We start from the raw sequence: 19,152 nt of genomic DNA, 5'->3' as shown, positions 1-19,152 counted from the left end.
TCCATCAGAGTCCCCCCTTGCATCATAGTCTGCATCAGAGTCCCCCATCCCATCACAGTCTGCATCAGAGCCCCCCCTTACAGCACAGTCTGTATGAGAGTCCCCCTACATCACAGTCTGCATCAGAGTCCCCCTTCATCACAGTCTGCATCAGAGTCCACCCTTCATCACAGTCTGCATCAGAGTCCCCACTTCATCACTGTGAGCATCAGAGCCCCCCCTCTTACATCACAGTCTGTATCAGAGTACCCCTACATCACAGTCTGCATCAGAGTCCCCCCTTACATCACGGTCTCCATCAGAGTCCCTCCCTTACATCACAGTCTCCATCATAGTCCCCCCTTCATCACAGTCTGCATCAGAGTCCCCCCTTCATCACAGTCTGCACCAGAGTCCCCCCTTCATCACAGTCTGCACCAGAGTCCCCCTTCATCACAGTCTGCATCAGCGCCCCCCCCCCCTTCATCACAGTCTGCATCAGCGTCCCCCCTTCATCACAGTCTGCATCAGAGTCCCCCTTACATCACAGTCTGCATCAGAGTCCCCCTTACATTAAACCTCTTACATGAGAGTCCCTATCAGAGTCCTCCTATAAATGAAAGTTCCCATCAGAGTCCCCCTTACATGAGAATTTCCATCAGATTCCCCCTTACATGAGAGTCCCCATCTGAGTCCCCCCTTACATCAAACCTCTTAAATTAGAGCCCTTATCAGAGTCCCCTTTACATGAAAATCCTCATCAAAGTCCCCCCTTAAATAAGAGTCCCCCTTACATGAGAGTCCCCATCTGAGTCCTCCCCTTACATCACACCTCTTATATGAGAGTCCCTTTAAGAGTCCCCCTTACATGAGAGCCTCCCCTTACATGAGAATCCCCACCAGAATCCCCCCTTACAAGAATGTCCAAATCAGAGTCCTCCCTTACATGAGAGTCCCCATCTGAGTCCCCCTTACATAAAACCTCTTACATGAGAGTCCCCCCCTTACATGAGAATCCCCATCAGAGTCCCCCTTACATGGGACTCCCCGTTAAAGTTCCCCCTTACATCAGTGTCCCTATCAGAGTCCCCCCTTACGTGAAATTCCCATCAGAGCTCTCCCTTACATGAGAACCCCATTCAGAGTACTCCCTTACACAAGAGTACCTATCAGCGTCCCCCCTTACATCAGAGTCCCCCCTTACATCAATTACATCAGCGACCTCTGACATATAACATCGCTAGTGTTCCCTTTAGGGTTGAGTGCTTCCCGCGTGTCGAAGACATCTGCTTATATTCACAGTCTGGCTGCATATTGGCTGCAATTACTTGCAGTTCTTCGGTGACAATATCTCTTCTGTTGTCCCTCTGAGAATTACTGGGAAATTCAATATATTAGAGATTATTCACTCAGAAAATCAGAAATCTGTCATGAAAAGGCAGATTGTGCTGTCATTTTCTATGGAGATGATATGAGGACCTTCTCTTCCACTGGCAGACGATGAGTGGGAATGTGATGTGAAGACATCCCTAGGGATATGTATTGTCCTTCATCTCGGATATGTTGTAGATTTCTCTGTATGAATTGAATTACTTATTCTTCTCTCGTCTGGGTTTCAGTTCAATGAATGCCAGAATAGCAGCAGTCCCCACAAAGATGTCTTCCCCAACAACACTGATTCCTTGACGGTGGACATCTACAGCGGGGTAAGAGAGCCGCGTCTGGATTGGATTACTTGTCGTATGGTGATGTGTGCGTGGTGGCAGATGGGACTTGTAGTACGTTCATTCACAGTTCCCTATGATTGGGTGAACGCGGTTGGCGGGCAGAGCCATGCACGGTCACGCTGAGTTAAAAAAATAATGAGGGTGGGGGGCTATGGGTAAAACACGGTCCAAAGGGTGGACTGTGCCTTTAGAGAGGTTCTGTTACATCGCCCCTTCAACTATTCTGCTCAGTCAATCCTGTGATCCCGACACCTGAGCCAACTGCAAATCTACGTACCTAACCTCTAGTGCAGTCGAGGAGTGTCGTTTGGAAGGAACCACTTCTGGGTATCGGGATATGTGATGACGTCACAAAGTGGGCTCCTCCCTACGCGTTTCATCACGTCTGACGTCTTCCTGAAGCTCCAGAAGATGTCATATGTGACGAAACGCATAGGGTACCCAAAAGACATCTGGACGCCCTACACGCCCATTGGCCGCTGCTCTCACTTACAGGCAGTGAGGAGAGAATGTGGGATGGGGCTGAGCCCCCCGATCTATGGACACGCAGAGCAGAGCTCAGAAGCGAGCACACACGAGTGCTCCCATTGCAAGAGGTTCGCTATGGAGACACTCAGCATGGGGGTGGGGAAGGGTCAGGAGCATCGGCGGGGGACCCAAGAAAATGAGGATCAGAGCTGAACCATTGCACAAGGAAGGTACGTAGATGATATTTGTTATCTAAAAAAACTGTACCTTTTTAAAATTACTATATATATATATATATATATATATATATATATATATATATATATATAGTTCATAACCCAAAATGTTCATGCTTGTGCCTTCCATTAGGGTGTTATCCTGGGCTGCTTTTTTGGACCCGCTGCTCTCTACATTTGGGCTATTGGCATCCTGGCTGCTGGGCAGAGCTCCACCATGACAGGAACATATGCTGGACAGTTTGTGATGGAGGTGAGTATTTGGGTTTAATCCTTCATTATATATACAGATCTTAATGTCTCATACTATACATGGACAACATGGTGGATTGGGGTATCGGGCCAGTGGCAGCCCATCAATAGGGGGTGCAGGGGCACTGCCCCCCCCCCCAAAGCTACACTTCATTAAAAAAAAATGCCCCTTTAATGTGTGTGCAGGGTATTGGAGACACAGCTTCTATGGGGAGCAAAACGTCATTGCAATCATGTGATTGCGGGTAAGATGATCTATTGGCAGGCCTTTAGACCGCCCTCGGGGCACAGAGCATTGCGCCCTAAACACTCCCTCTCTAGCATTATGTGGCACGGTACTAGGACATAGGGCGGTGCATTATTTGCATAGTGGCTACTGATTGGCACGGTACTAGGACGTAGGGCAGTGCATTCGGTTTCCACTGGCCCTACATCGCCCTACACCGCCCTACATCCTAGTACCGCAGCTGCGCCAGTCACTTTTGGAAATAATGCCCTGCCCCTTAGGGTTGCCACCTTTTCTTCAAGCCAAACCCGAAAACTTTAGCGGCCTGGGACACCTTTGGGTGCCCCAAGGAGAGTAGTAATGCGATAGCGTGCCGCAGTGAACAGTGGGTGTGGCCAAATTGCTCTTGCTGACATAATCTCCCTGCCCCCCCAGTGATGTTGAACCTGCCCCTATAATAATAATAATGAATTGAGCTTATGTGATCAACCAAATAAATGCAAATAAAGATTAAAAAATATTTTTTCAATAATACTAATACATTTTTTTTCATAATAATATATTTTTCTATTATAATAATTATAATAATATTATCAATAATAATAATAATAATAATATATTTTTCTATTATGATAATAATAATAATATATTTTTCTATAATAATAATAATATCAATAATAATAATAATAATAATATATTTTTCTATAATAATAATAATAATAGTAATAATAATATATCTTTCTATAATAATAATATTATCAATAATAATATATTTTTCTATAATAATAATAATAATATCAATAATAATAATATATTTTTCTATAATAATAATAATAATAATAATAATAACAGGATTAACAGGTATTTATGGAACATTGCAGGGGGGCTAAGAGAAAGCAGTAAGTGCAGAAGGGCTTATAAATTTTTTTTTTTAATGGGGAGCTATAGAGTATTGAAGGCAAAGACATTCTGTAAGCCCATAAGCAATGAGACCCACTGATCGACTGTAGCCAATCACAGCACAGAGTCTTGTGTTTACAAACACACAGTGCTCTATACACAGATCAGGGATCTGGCTGTTTCTTCTGCCTGCAAAACAGGGAGAAAAAACAGCCAGATCTGTGAGTAAAAGCAGCACACATTACACACATTACACTTGTTAGGCACACTGTTAACCCCCTTCATGTTGATGTTGACCCCTTCCCAGCCATTGTCATTAGTACAGTGTCATTGTGGACAGAATGATATCTGATCACTGTATTAGTGTCACTAGCGACATCAGTGTCAGTTAGTGTCCCTCCCAGCCAGGCTCCGTTAGGGCCAGATTTCTCGCCACACTATCACAGTCACACTATAAGTCACTGATCACCATCATTACCGGTATAGCGTCATAGCTGTCTAAATTCCAGTTGATACACTATAGTTTGGTAGACGCTATAACTTTCACACAAACTAATCAATATACATGTATTGGGATTTTTTTTTCTCAAAGACATGTAGCAAAATAATTTTTTTTGTTTTATTGGCTATGTTTTATAGCAGAAAGTAGAAAATATTGTTTTTTTTATTTTTTTATTTTAAATGTTCTTTCTTTTTTAATTTGTATAATAAAAAATAAAAATACCAACAAAAAAAAGCTCTATTTTTCTGGAAAAAAATGATATAGTTTGAATTTGGGTACAGTGTTGCATGACCGAGCAATTGCCAGTTAAAGCAGCGCAGTGCTGAATAACGAAAAAGTGGTCTGGTCATGAAAGGGGTAAAACCTTTCCCGGGGGTCAAGTGGTTGTGCAGATAAAAGCACAACATAATGCAGTTCTAAGCCAGATCCCACATTGTGCCCCCCCCAACCCCCCACCACCTTCCTCAATCACCTAATGTCGCCCTTCTCTTTTTCTCTCCTGCAGGGTTTCCTGAACCTGAAATGGTCTCGGTTCTACCGGGTCCTCTTCACCAGATCATGCGCCATCATACCTACCGTGATTGTGGCGGCGTGTCAAAACATCCAGAGCCTGTCGGTGATGAATGATCTACTCAACGTTCTCCAAAGTATTCTGGTAAGTAACACTGCACTAAAGTAAGAAATAAATATTAGCTGCAACAAAAGCCATCAAATATCCCTATGGTGCAAACAAAATAAGAAAAAATAAATAAAAAAATAAGAAAAAAATTAAGTTGCGTTTGAATTGAAAAAAATCACAAATCAAGTGACATATGGTGCAAATAAATAAATAAACAGTGAACGTTCAAAAAATTCATAAACACAAAATACATGCGTACATATAAAAACGTAATAGTGGATAATGAGAATCCAAGTTAATGAATATATATAAAATAATCAAAAAAGTAATAAATTAATCAAAAATAAAATTATAAATGGTGAAAGTCCATTAAGATGAAAAAATGGGTAAAAAAGGGAGCAATCCGTTGAAATACAAAGTTCCAAACTTCACCAACAGGAGAGGAGAGGGGAAGAGGAGGAAAAGATCCCAATGTGAGGAGAAGAACCCACTCTATAAGTGGGGACTCTTACCGGAACAGATGGACCCCCTCTATAGCGAGGTCATAAAAGCAGGCAGATTAAACCCTCTGCAGGGACTGGTAAGTATCCGATACCTCCGGGATCCTCTGAGTATGGATGGGAGCCGCTCAACAGGGTATAGAAGGAACAGACCACCAGGCACTTAGATCTGGGGGAGTACACTCTGACCCGAAGTCAACAGTGTACAAAGAGTATAAGAAAAAAGGACTCCGATATTATTAGCTAAAAAAAGTAAGCGGTGGGAACCACAATACTACAAAGTAAAAACTTGAACGAATAAAACTTAGCTGGCAAATTCAAAATACAAACACTTACTAGGGGCACATGTGGCGTGACGGCGTCAGCGCATAGCACCGCCCTACATGTTTCATAATACCTTACGTCTTCCTGGAACCTCTACAGGAGCATTGTGGTCATTTCATGTCGTTAGAGTCTGCTGAAAGGGCAGATTAATTCACCTGCCCCTACACTTGGGCGGATAACGTCCTTTCACTTGCCAGTGACACCTGTCCCGGCGCTGACTACAGAGACATTTTGAGAGATACCACGTTGAGTGTACATGCTGTCCACCAGCTTTTGTTACTTGATGGTCTTCAGCCTAGACATGTGCAATTCGTTTAGTTCCGAATTAGTTTAACACATTTTGACAAATTTGTTAATTTCTGAATTTGCGAACTTCTGAATTTTCAAATTTCCGAATTTAGAATTTCCAAATTTAGAATTTTCGGAAATTCAAAATTTCGGAAATTCCAAAGTTGGAAATTCGGAAATTGGAAAATTTCGGAAATTGGAAAATTTCGGAAATTGGAAATTCGAAAATGTCAGAAATTTGTAAATTGGAAAATTTCAGAAATTTGGAAATTGGAAAATTTCGGAATTCAAAAATTTCGGAAACTGGAAGTTCGGGAAAACAGAAAATTGTTCCATACTTACCGTAATTTTCTTTTCCTGGTGCCTATCCATGGCAGCATACCTGTGACAAGCTCCGCCTTGGCTCTTCCCTCAGGACTAGTGAATATTATAAAAGAAAAGGTTAGTACAGCCCCCGCATTCTCGTTAATATAGAATACCGAGGGTGGGAATGTATGCTGCCATGGATAGGCACCAGGAAAAGAAAATTACGGTAAGTATGGAACAATTTTCTGTTTTCCTGGTGCCTCCATGGCAGCATACCTGTGACAAATAACTAGCTGAGACGGGTGGGATAATGCTTAGAGGTTTATTTAAAGAATTTATTATTTAGAAGAGGCTAAGGCCGAAGTGATTGCCTGTCTGCCAAACTCCACTGAGGAGAGAGCTCCTGGGTCCACCCTGTAATGTTTCAGGAATGTGTGTTGGGATGACCAGGTTGCTGCCCGACAAATAGTTTCGATCGACACATTCGCTCTTGCCGCCCAAGAGGCAGAGACCGCTCTTGTGGAGTGCGCCCTGACCGCTGAAGGGGTCTCTAGTCCCTTTGTCCTGTACACCTTGTGGATGAGTTTGACGATCCATGAAGCGATCGTTCTGGCTGATGCCTCCTTTCCTTTACGTTTTCCCCAGGGAATTATGAACAGTCTGATGGAAGCCCGGAATGGAGCTGTGGCTTGGAGATAGCATTTCAGAGTGGAGGCGATGTCTAATTCATGAAGAGTGACAGAGTCCTGTTCAGAAAATGTTGGGAGTGCCCAGGGTTCTGACATGCTCAAGGATGAAGCGACCTTGGGAATGAACCCTCGTATTGTTCTAAGTTCCACTCTATCTGGGTAAAAAATAATGTGATCCTGATCTGCTCCCAAAGCTTGGAGCTCTGACACCCGCCTGCCGGAGGTTATGGCTATCAGAAAGGCTAATTTTAAAGTTAGGTTCCAGAGTGATATTGAGTCCGAAGGGGCAAAGGGTGGATTGGCTAAGGACTCCAGGATGACCGTAAGGTCCCAAGTGGGAAAAGATTGTTTAGACGGAGGTCTGATCTTCCTGACGGCCTTAAAAAATTGGATTAACAATGGGTCCTCCGCCCATCTTCTACTGGTTGCTGCTGAGATCGCTGACACCTGTACCTTCAAAGTACTCAATGCAAGACCCAGGTCCAGGCCTGCCTGCAGGAACTCAAGAATTTGAGATGACGAAGGGGAACCTGGATCACAGTTTCTATCAAGCATGAAGGTCTTGAAGTTGTTCCATACTTTATCATATATGTTGTTTGTGGATGGTTTTCTTGCCTTGAGCAGGGTTGCGATCACCTTGTCGGAGCACCCTAGGGATTGGAACCTTTCCCTTTCAGTTGCCAGATGTGAAGGTCCAGCCTGCGGGGATCTGGGTGGGTGTGACATCCTTGCGACAGGAGGAGGGGTACTATTGGAACTTTGACTGGAGGACTGGTGCTCAGATCCATTGCCGTAGGGAACCAAGGCCTTCTTGGCCAGTATGGCAGAACCGCTATCACCGTCGATGTCTCCCTCACGAGTCTTGACAGGAACCTCGGTATGAGGGGCCGTGGGGGAAAAGCGTAGGCCCGATCGCATGCCCACGGGGCTGATAGGGCATCTGTTGCCTCCGCCTGGGGGTGCGGAAATCTCGAGATAAACCTTGGAAGTTTGGTGTTGGATGCTGTCGCAAAGAGATCTAGCTCGAGGGGCCCCCACTGGATCATTATCCAGTTGAAGATTTCCGGGTGTAAGGACCACTCGTTGGTGTCTGCGAACCTGCGGGAAAGGCTGTCTGCCCTTGAGTTGAGATGGCCGGGCAGATAGACTGCCCTCAGGTCCTTCAGATTCCTTTCGGCCCAGAGGAATATGGGCTCCACCTCGTTCAGGAGGGATCTGCTGCGCGTTCCCCCTTGACGGTGCACATAAGATACCGCGGCCCTGTTGTCCATCCTGAGGAGAACTGGTTTGCCCGAAATCTCGAACTCCAGGGCTAGCAGTGCAAGATAGGCCGCTCTGAGCTCCAGGACATTGGACACCACGCCTGCTGCATTGAAGGACCATCTCCCTTGTACTGAGGTCTTGTTGGAATGTGCTCCCCAACCAGCTGCGCTGGCATCGGTAGTAATTATGATCCAGTCGACATGCCCTAGCGGGCGAGACTTCAGAAGCGACTGTCTCTTCATCCACCAATGTAGACTCCTGAGCATCCGGGTTGTCAGGTGTATGGGTTGGGATAGATATCGTTTGTTCCACATTCTCAAGAACTCCAGCTGAAAATGTCTCAAATGCCAGTGGGCCCAGGGGACCATAGGGATGCATGATGACATCCGACCTATCAGGCTCAAACAATTTGAGGCTGTCAGGTAGGATCTCAAGCTCACCTTCTTCATCTGTTGGATAATGGAAGATACCTTCTGAGGAGGGAGAGACACTGATCCTTTCATTGTATTGAACAGGGCTCCCAGATAGACCATCTCCTGGGTCGGAGAGAGAAGACTTTTCTCGTAATTTATCTTCCAACCGAAATCCACTAGTGTTGTTAACAGGATATCCCTGTGTTCTAATAACTGGGTTGGGTTCTTCGCCAGGAGTAGAAGGTCGTCCAGATAGTGATACACCCGGAGCCCCAATTCTCTCAGAGGTGCTATGATGGCAATCAGGGTTTTGGTAAAGACTCTGGGTGACGTGCAGAGGCCAAACGGAAGGCTCCGAAATTGGAGATGTACTTGCCCCACCGCAAATCTCAGGTATTTCTGGAACGTAGGGAGTATAGGTATGTGTAAGTAGGCGTCTTGCAGGTCTATTGACAACATCCAATCCCCTGGTTGGACTACGCGAATGATCGTCTGAAGAGACTCCATCTTGAACTTTTCCAGAAAAATGTAGCGATTTAGCCTCTTTAGGTCTATCACAGGTCTCCACCCTCCGTTTCTTTTGGGGACTAGAAACAGGGTGGAATAGAAACCTGAAAATCCCTCGGATGGAGGCACTGGAACTACTGCCCGTTGTTCCTGTAGGGAAAGAAGAAATCGCTTCAGAGCTTCCGCCTTTTGAGGAGATCTTGACACCCTTGTCGGAGAAAAATAGTCCTTGGGGGGTTGGTTTAGGAAGGACCAGGAATGACCGTGTTTGACTGTTGCAACTACCCAGGGATCCCTGCATTTTTGTTCCCAAATCTTTGAGAACTGTTTCAACCTGGCCCCCACAGGGATCACTTGGGCTGGCCTGGCGTCAAAAAGATTTTGATGGCTCCTGTGGGGTAGGTACCGGCCTCTGCCTCCTGGACTTGAGAAACGTCGACTGTGTGCTCTTCCAGTTGTGCCTGAAGCCTTTCCCTTGTCTTGACTGTCGGTAGTCCCTATTTTTGGAATATTGGAACCTTGGTGCAGAGGATCTGAAACGTCTAGATCGCCTGTCCTGAGGAAGTAGGCCTGACTTTCCGCCGGTGACCCGAGAGATGGCTTTGTCGAGTTTTTCCCCGAACAAGGCTTTACCGTCAAAAGGTATCTTGCACCAATTTTGCTTCGAGGCAACGTCCGCTGCCCATGGTTTTAGCCACAGTGCCCTTTTGGCCATTACTGTGTGAAGCATTGCCCTTGCGGAGCAGCGAATGGAATCGATGGCGGCTTCTCCAATGAAGTCGGCTGAGAGCTTCAGCTCATCCAATGCCCTTATTATCTCTTCTTTAGGGATATCCTGTTGGATTGCTGACTCTATATTATCTGTCCAGACGCCTAGTGCGTTGGACACTGATGTCAGAGCTATTGCAGGTTTACAGGCATATCCTGCCATCTGATAGGCCTTCTTAAGGTCAAGGTCCATCCTTCTATCCAGAGGGTCCTTGAAGGAGGTTGAATCATCTAGGGGTAAAGTGACGTTCTTGGCCAGCCTTACCACTGCGGCATCTACCACCGGCGGGCCGTCCAGCATTTTGGAATCTGCCTCGGAGAGAGGGTATAATTTTCCCAATCGATTGGTGGAAAGTCTTTTGTCTGTCCTCCCCCATTCTTCCTCGATCACCTCCCTGATTTCCTCCATAAGAGGGAAGAAGGAGATCTGGCGCTTAAGGAAGGGGAAGTATGATTTGGACTTCATGACCTCCACGTTGGAATCCTCCCAACCGATTGCTTGTTTAACGGCCTGCACATAGGGCTGGACCATGGCAAAGGCAAAGCCAGAGGCATCTGTGTCATCTGAGGAATCCTCTGAAATGGCCATTTCGTCCTGATGCTTAGAGGAGGAGGGAGGGAACAGACGACCACTTCCACTGGTGGATGGACCAGGAATGGAGGCCTCAGCCATCATCTCCTGAGGAGGAGATGCCGGTTGTTGTGTCGGCCTTGTAGCGACCAATTCCGTAAGGGAGTCTTTTACTGCCTTTTTAAGGAGATCTGCCACCTGTAGGCTCTCAGACTCTCTGTCTGCTGCATAGTCTCTAAGGCAGTCTCGACAAATTAGTTTGTCCGGAAGTGGGGAGCCTCCGCAGGCCTGACATCTGGTAGGTCTAGGTCTCGGAGAGCGCGAATGACGGCGCTTCTTAGCTGAAGCTTTCCTGCCGCTTCTGTAATGCCCATGTCTGGGTGACCTGTCTCTGCTGTGACAGGAATCATCATCGTCATCTCCATATCGCCTTGAGGTCTTCTTAGACGTCTTCTGGCGTACAGGACTGAAATACAAAAGTATCGTCCTTAGTGCACTCTTTTTTTTTTTTTTTTTTAAACTTACCTGGGCGTAGGTCCTTACCTTGGGAGTAGAGTAGGATCTTGAGCGGGCGGCGAAAGGCTCATATTTAGGCGGCTTAGCAGAGGAAACGGCTAGGAAAGAGTCAGAGGAAAAAAGGCGTCAACCAGTCGTGCGCTGATTCACGGGAAAGAAGGGAATTTGCCTACAAAAGTGACGATTCCCACCCCCCGTTACTGTGTGTTGTGTTTTTGTGTTTTTTTTTTTTTTTTTTTTATCCATTTTTTATATATATATTTTTTTTTTTTTTTTTTTTTTTGGAGGCTCCGATTTAAATAATTTAATATATTAATAAATTAATTCTTTTTAAGTGAAAAGAGACATTCCATCAGAGCTATACCAATATATTCGGATGATCACATGTACAAAAACAAATGCATTAAAACATGCCTTACCTTAACAGGGGTGGGAATAGCCTGGAACTCTAGAGTGTAATTCTCTTGTTGACCACAGGCATTTCACTTGTGCTGCTGGGGAAATAAATAGGAGGAGGGGAAGTGATGTCGTGCTAAAGCTCCTCCTCTGACACTCTGAGGGCAAAAAGAACCATTCGCCCTCAAAAAAGATGGCCGCCGAAGCTTCCGACGCTACCGCGCACGCGCCGAACGTCAAAACTGACCGTCGAAACATACGACCCGCCGGCGCATGCGCAGACGACGGCGGGAACGCTAGACTATTATAAAATGACACAGACTCGCCGCGCGCGGCCCCTAGTGAGTCTGGGAGTGACAAACACACATGGGAAAGGAAAGGGGGGCCTGCTAGGACTATGGGGACCGCGGAAACAGAGCGCAGGAGAGAGGAAGGACAGATGAGACTGGAGGGAAAAAACAAACCTCAGGGACAGAGCAAAGCTGCTACCTCTGCTGCCATAGACTGGAGCCTGAACGCCCATACTGCAGGTAAAGCTCTTACTTAAGAGACAAACTGCTTGTCCCAAAAGATCCTACAGAAGGGACTTCCAACCTTATAAGCGCATTTAGCTGCCCAAGAGAAGGAACTGCGTCCGGGAGAGGCTTGAACCCGGACGGACGCTGCCGAATGCAGAAGGTAAGGACGCCGACCAGGATTCACTGCCATGAGGTATGAGGAAAAAAAGGAGAATGCGGGGGCTGTACTAACCTTTTCTTTTATAATATTCACTAGTCCTGAGGGAAGAGCCAAGGCGGAGCTTGTCACAGGTATGCTGCCATGGAGGCACCAGGAAATTGGAAATTCAGAAATTGGAAAATTTTGGAAATTCAGAAATTCGAAAATTTTGGAAATTCGAAAATTTGGAAATTCGAAAAGCTGAAATTTGGAAATTCGAAAATTTGGATATTTTAAAATCCGAAAAAATAAGAATGAAAATCTGAACTTTCAAAAGAATGAAAATCGGAAAATTCGAAAACCTGAAAATCTGAAATTAAACTAACTAATAATAAATAATTAATTATAGGTATTGGAATTTCCTTTCAAATTTGACTGTTCGTGAACATATTTGAACAAATTATCTGAAATAAGGAATGCCGTATATAAACGAATGGAACCTATTGATCTAATAATAATAAATAATAATAATAATAATAAAACCTTTTTATTATTATTTAGTATTAATTTGTTCCATTCCATTTGTTTAGATGCAGCATTCGTTATTTCGGATAACTTCAGATAAATTTATTTTCGTTACGTTCACAAACAGCCAAATTGAAAGGAAATTCTAATACCTATAATTTAATAGTGAGTTATTTTTAGATTTTTCAGATTTTCGAATTTTCGGATTTTAGAATTTCTGAATTTCCACAATTTTGAATCCTGAAAATTCAGAATTGGAAAATTAGAAAATTCGGAAATTTTAAATTTGAAAATTCGTAAATTTAAAAATTCGGAAATTCTGAAATTTAAAAAGCTGAATTTTTGGACTTTCGAAATTCCAAATTTTAGAATTTCCAAATTCCCTGGGAGGGTTCTGTAGCACAGCGGGCCCTAATGTAGGGACATTGCCACTTGAAAGGGCAAACAATACATCCTCCCTCGTATGGAACCTCCTTCTCCTGGCCACCACTGCCTCTTCTCCCAAGCTGGCTGCTCCTTTTTCTCTTTACTTTCCACTTTTCCACTGCCCAGAAGGTTAGCATGAAGGTTTTCACTCCGTCTCCCCCCGTCCCTTATAGGAGCACACTGTCAGTCTTCTTGCACATCCATCAGACCCAACAATTCCCTTAACCAGTAACTTCTTTTCAACCAACCCGGTGCTTAGGTAGTGTAAGTCTAAGATGCTCCAGCCGCCCACTGACGTGTTTCGCCCCACCAGGGCTTAGTCACAGAACTTCGTCAGGGGGCGTCGCTGGAGTGGCATTGGCTGAGGCCACATACATGTACACTACCTAAGTACCGGGTTGGTTGAGCGGTGACTTAATCTCTCTTTCATGTTGGACTCAAACTTCTGAATAGTACATAACCCCTCGCCCCCTCAACTACATGACCGACGGGGGGGGGGGGGATCCTTTACCTTCAAGTTTGGAGCAGCACTACAAGTTTTGTGCATATCACAGTAACGTCTTTTACTGAAGAATTTGTGTCTGAATGGACACACAGAGCAGCGCCTCGGCTCGGGTGACCCCCATAGAAAGCCGCTTGCTCTGGGTGCACTCGGCAGGAGGGAGGGGCCAGGAGCGCCGGCAGAGGACCCCAGAAGAGGAGGATCGGGGCTGCTCTGTGCAAAACCATCAAACAGGGCAGGTAAGTAGAACATGTTTGTTGTTTTTAAATAAAAACAAAAAACACTTTAATTTCACTTTAAAAAGGAGTTCCACCTGGGGGGGTGGGGGGGTATTTTTAAGTCAGCAGCTACAAATACTGCAGCTGCTGACTTTTGATATATGGACACTTTCCTGTCCAGTGAGCCCGCGATGTTGGTAAGCCAGTTCCCTACTGCCCATGCGTGGAGCGTGATGCGCTTTCTTACTTGCCCGATGGTGGAGGAAGGAGGAGGGAGGGGCCGAACTTCCGAGGGATGTCGCAACAGCGCCGTCATCCGGGAAGTGGGGAAGAGTACCTGTCAAAAACAGGTACCTGTTCCCTCCTCCTTCCTGAAAGGTGCCAAATGTGGCACCGGAGGGGAGGTGGGGTGGAAGCAAATCAGCGGAAATTCAATTTTTGGGTGGAACTCCGCTTTAAGTACAGATCACTGATGAAGCTGATGTACGATTCTACAAGGTGACTCTTGTTTGTATATGTGTTTTTATATTTGTATATTTTCTATAAAATAATAACGTCCCTTTAATTATCCATTTTTGCAGCTTCCCTTCGCCCTGCTCCCGGTTCTCACCTTTACCAGCATGCGACCCTTGATGAACGATTTTGCCAACGGCATGTATGTGTGTATATCTGTTATACATGTGCACTGACAAAAATCTTTTTGTTTCATTCGTTTTTTTTGCTTTTTTCGGTCATTCGAAAATTTGGAAATCTGAGAAATTTCAAATTTCCGAATTTAGAATTTTGGAATTTCACATTTTCTAATTCCGAATTTTCAAATTTTGAATTTTCAAATTCCAAATTTCGTAGTTTTTGGAATTCGAAAATTCGGAAATGCAGAAATTCGAAAATCCAAAAATTTGAAAAAAAGAAAGAAAATCCGTAAAATTCAAAAAAGGTTTTATTATTATTGTTATTATTTATTATTATTAGATCGTTACGTTACATTAGTTTAGATGCGGCATTCGTTATTCCAGATAATTCATAACTTTGGATAAATTCATATCTGTTATGTTGACTAACAAGCAAATTTGAAAGGAAATTCCAATACCTATAATTTAATATTTATTATTAGTTATTATTTTAGATTTTCGGGTTTTCGAATGTTCAGATTTTCATTCTTTTGAATGTTCAGATTTTCATTCTTATTTTTGGATTTTCAAATTTGCATGCAACCCCCCCCCCGAGTGCCCGGTGGTCTTATTCACCGCCGGGTGACCGCGATCGCTCGGGGCACACGGAGAACCCGATCTGTTATCTTCCCTGCATAGTCCCCTCCCCCCTTCAGTTAGAACACGTACTAGGACACACTTAACCCGTTCACTGCCAGTGAAATTTTTACAGTAATCAGTGCATTTTTAATCGCACTGATCGTTGTATAAATGCCAGTGGTCCCAAAAATATGTCAAAATTATCCGATGTGTCCGCCATAATGTCGCAGTCACGATAAAAATCATAGATCGCCACCATTACTATTAAAAAAAATAAAAATTATTAATAAAAATGCCATAAAACTATCCCCTATTTTGTAGATGCTATAACTTTTGCGCAAACCAATCAATATACTCTTATTGCGTTTGTTTTTTTTAATCAAAAATATGTAGAAGAATACGTATCGGCCTAAACTGATGAAAAAAAATTTTTTTTTATATATTTTTTGGGGGATATTTATTATAGCAAAAAGTAAAAAAAGAATGCATTTTTTTTTTCAAAATTGTCACTCTTTTTCTGTTTATAGCGCAAAAAATAAAAACCGCAGAGGGGATCAAATACCACCAAAAGAAAGCTCTATTTGTGGGGAAAAAAAGGCACCTGAGCAACCACAACATACAGGGATATACAATGTAATGCTGATATATAATCACACACATAGGTTGGACTTGATGGACTTGTGTCTTTTTTTCAACCTCGCCTACTATGTAACTATGTATGGGGATGTCCTCTCCCGCCGCTTTGGAAAGGGATCCAGTGCCTAATGAGCCGCTCAGATTGCTTTCATGGGAAAGCCAGCCGCCGGCTGAAAAAAAAGCCGCTAGCTAAAAAAAATATATATACCGGGGGTTATGGCTGATCGCTTTAGCCATAACCTTGGTAAACTACTTGAAAACCGCAAAGTATATATAATTTTTGCGGTCGGCACGTGGTTAAAGTGTATTTTTTACAAAACATTTGCGTTTAAAAAACTGCTTTGCGAATATCATGCAACATATAAAATTGCAACACCCACCATTTTATTCTGTAGGGCCTCTGCTTAAAAATATACTGCTTGGGGTGGCGGCAAGTGGTTAATGTGGGCAGAGCTTGTTTGATCTGGGTGGGGCTTGACAGAGTTCTATCCTGACCGTGGCTTCTTTTCCTCACCAATAATTGGTATTTTTTTCCTTCCTGCAGAATCGGTAAACTGGTGGCCTTCTTGCTCACTGTATTAATCATCGCCATAAACTTGTATTTTGTGGCGATTTACATCCCAAACGTGAAATACATTGGCCTGTATGTGCTGTGTGGATTTATTCTTCTATTTTATGCCGTCTTCACGTTATACCTGGTAAGTACCAGCAGACCTACCTGGGTGTGTTCCCTAATAATAGCATCTGACCCGCACCTGTAACTTGCTTATGAACCCATCTGTATGCACAACCTGGCCTAAAACCAGTGGAGCCCATACCCACCAGGCCACCACCCTACTCAGGACCCAGCTGACTGATCATAAATAGTTGTCTTCTTAGATCTTCTAGATTCTCAACCTTATTAATATGGAGGAATGCTTGAAATAGCTTTCAGGTCTGGGGCACCCCTACTGGTTATTATTGTATCTATAGATCAAGTCATCACACATGTGCTCCCTTATATTGGTAGACCATCCATAGAACTTCCTTTACATAGATGGTCAGTAGAGACAGGCTCCCTTAAAGAGGAAGTAAAGCCTATTAAAAAAAAAAAATACACCCTGCAAGACAAAGGCATAATGAGCTAGTATGCAGAGCATACTAGCTCATTATGAATTACTTCACCTGAGATCGAAGCCCCCGCATCGGCCCTCGTTCGCCTCCTCTGACGCTGCTATCTATCCCGGAGATGCGCCATAGTCATCGGTGCCACTATTCCTGCAAATATCTTCTAAACCTTTTAGGTTTGGGAGATATTTCTTGCACCTACAGGTAAGCCTTAATCTAGGCTTAGCTGTAGGGTAAAGTGGTTGTAATGGGTTTACAACCACTTTAAATTGGTAGGCTGTGAGAGAAGAACCAGTGGGAAGAATGTCCCTTACATTGGTGATCAGTGGGAAGAATGCTCCTTACATTGGTGATCAGTGGGAAGAATGCTCCTTACATTGGTGATCAGTGGGAAGAATGTTCCTTACATTGGTGATCTGTGGAAAGAATGTTCCTTACGTCGGTGGTTAGTGGGAAGAATGCTCCTTACATTGGTGGTCAGTGGGAAGAATGTCCCTTACATTGGTGATCAGTGAGAAGAATGTTCCTTACATTGGTGATCAGTGAGAAGAATGCTCCTTACATTGGTGGTCAGTGAGAAGAATGCTCCTTACATTGGTGATCAGTGGGAAGAATGTTCCTTACATTGGTGATCTGTGGAAAGAATGTTCCTTACGTCGGTGGTTAGTGGGAAGAATGCTCCTTACATTGGTGGTCAGTGGGAAGAATGTCCCTTACATTGGTGATCAGTGGGAAGAATGCTCCTTACATTGGTGATCAGTGGGAAGAATGCCCCTTACATTGGTGATCAGTGAGAAGAATGCTCCTTACATTGGTGGTCAGTGAGAAGAATGTTCCTTACATTGGTGATCAGTGAGAAGAATGTTCCTTACATTGGTGGTCAGTGGGAAGAATGCTCCTTACATTGGTGGTCAGTGAGAAGAATGTTCCTTACATTGGTGGTCAGTGAGAAGAATGTCCCTTACATTGGTGATCAGTAGGAAGAATGTTCCTTACATTGGTGGTCAGTGGGAAGAATGCTCCTTACATTGGTGATCAGTGGGAAGAATGTTCCTTACATTGGTAATCAGTGGGGAGAATGTTCCTTACATTGGTGATCAGTGGGAAGAATGTTCCTTACATTGGTGGTCAGTGAGAAGAATGTCCCTTACATTGGTGATCAGTGGGAAGAATGTCCCTTACATTGGTGATCAGTGGGAAGAATGTTCCTTACGTCGGTGATCAGTGGGAAGAATGTCCCTTACATTGGTGATCAGTGGGAAGAATGTTCCTTACGTCGGTGGTCAGTGGGAAGAATGCTCCTTACATTGGTGATCAGTGGGAAGAATGTTCCTTACATTGGTGGTCAGTGGGAAGAATGCTCCTTACATTGGTGATCAGTGGGAAGGAGGAGGAGGACACACCCAAGGAGCTCTCTGAGAACCACACCTTTTTTCAAGCCTGGGCCTTGCCTGCTAGCTCGGCCCAGGAATAATGCCTGATCCTGGGGGAGGCCCTGGGATGGATTCCCCTGATGATACGGGGCCTAGTGAGGAGGAGGAGGTGGAGGATCTGTCTGTGGGTCCAGGTCCTGCTGAGAACGTGGATGCCTACAGACAGAAGATTGTTGACCGTTTTCGGGCAATCGGAAGGGCTGAGGAGAAACTTAAATGTTTAAAATTTGAACATAAAAACTTCAAGACCAAGTATTTCCAGGCCTGGAGTAAAAACCGTTTGGCCATGAAGCCAGAATTACAGCAGATGGAGGAGAAAGTAAAGAAACAATCTTTATTTTTGAATAAATTGAAAGACAGAAGCGGAGCTTTTGCTGAAAAATTTAAAAATGAGAAAAGATTTTCCAGCCAGACATCGGTGAGTTCTGTGGATCAGCAGGTAACAGACAATCCGGCTTCATCTGTCTCTGCACCTCTCCCCCCATGTCAGGCTGGGGAATCGCCAGCGGCAACCAGCCAGGGGGTTGAGAGTCAACATGGCACCCTGCAGTTCATCCAGCAGATGGAGTCACCCCTGAGGGCAGACGGGTCTGTTGGTGAACCATCGGAGGTCCCTAAGGATGAGCGGAGGGATTACAGACCGGCAGAGCCAGCACTGGTGGAGGGATCCCAGTGCGCTGTACAGCCTCCATCCAACATGTCTGCCCCACCTGCTGTAGCGGATGGTGTCCCCGCTGAGGAACAGAGAGGGAAGGAGATCAGCAAACAGCTGCCTGCTACAGGGAAACCCTCTGCAGACATGGAGGGAGAGCCCCTGGCAGAGGTGTCATCAGCTCACCAGAGCAATGTGGATGGATCTCCACCATGCACCCCACGCCTGGATTTTGCTGATACTGCTGGGACCTGTAGTTCCACAAGCAAGATGGCTGCCAGCTCCAGAGAAATGGG

The 19,152-nt window shown here is 44.5% G+C and overlaps 1 protein-coding gene and 1 long non-coding RNA gene across 2 annotated transcripts in view; both read left to right on the top strand.

Annotated features, from left to right (window-relative positions):
- LOC143923946 (uncharacterized) overlaps positions 1-19,152 on the top strand; it is a 281,712-nt gene that overhangs the window by 251,452 nt on the left and 11,108 nt on the right. The window lies entirely within an intron of this gene.
- The window catches only part of SLC11A1 (solute carrier family 11 member 1), a 106,281-nt gene that overhangs the window by 78,999 nt on the left and 8,130 nt on the right, over positions 1-19,152 (top strand). The window contains exons 10-14 of the mRNA XM_077447892.1: positions 1,599-1,685; positions 2,544-2,663; positions 4,796-4,945; positions 14,360-14,433; positions 16,209-16,362. Of these exons, the coding sequence (XP_077304018.1) occupies positions 1,599-1,685; positions 2,544-2,663; positions 4,796-4,945; positions 14,360-14,433; positions 16,209-16,362 (585 nt within the window). The remainder of the gene's footprint in view (positions 1-1,598; positions 1,686-2,543; positions 2,664-4,795; positions 4,946-14,359; positions 14,434-16,208; positions 16,363-19,152) is intronic.

This window comes from Lithobates pipiens, unplaced genomic scaffold (assembly GCF_037356315.1).
Source record: "Lithobates pipiens isolate NorthernLeopardFrog02 unplaced genomic scaffold, aLitPip1_a1.2 Scaffold_22, whole genome shotgun sequence".
NCBI lineage: Eukaryota > Metazoa > Chordata > Amphibia > Anura > Ranidae > Lithobates > Lithobates pipiens.
Note: the sequence above shows the minus strand (reverse complement) of the source record. Positions and strands in the feature narration are given on the sequence as shown.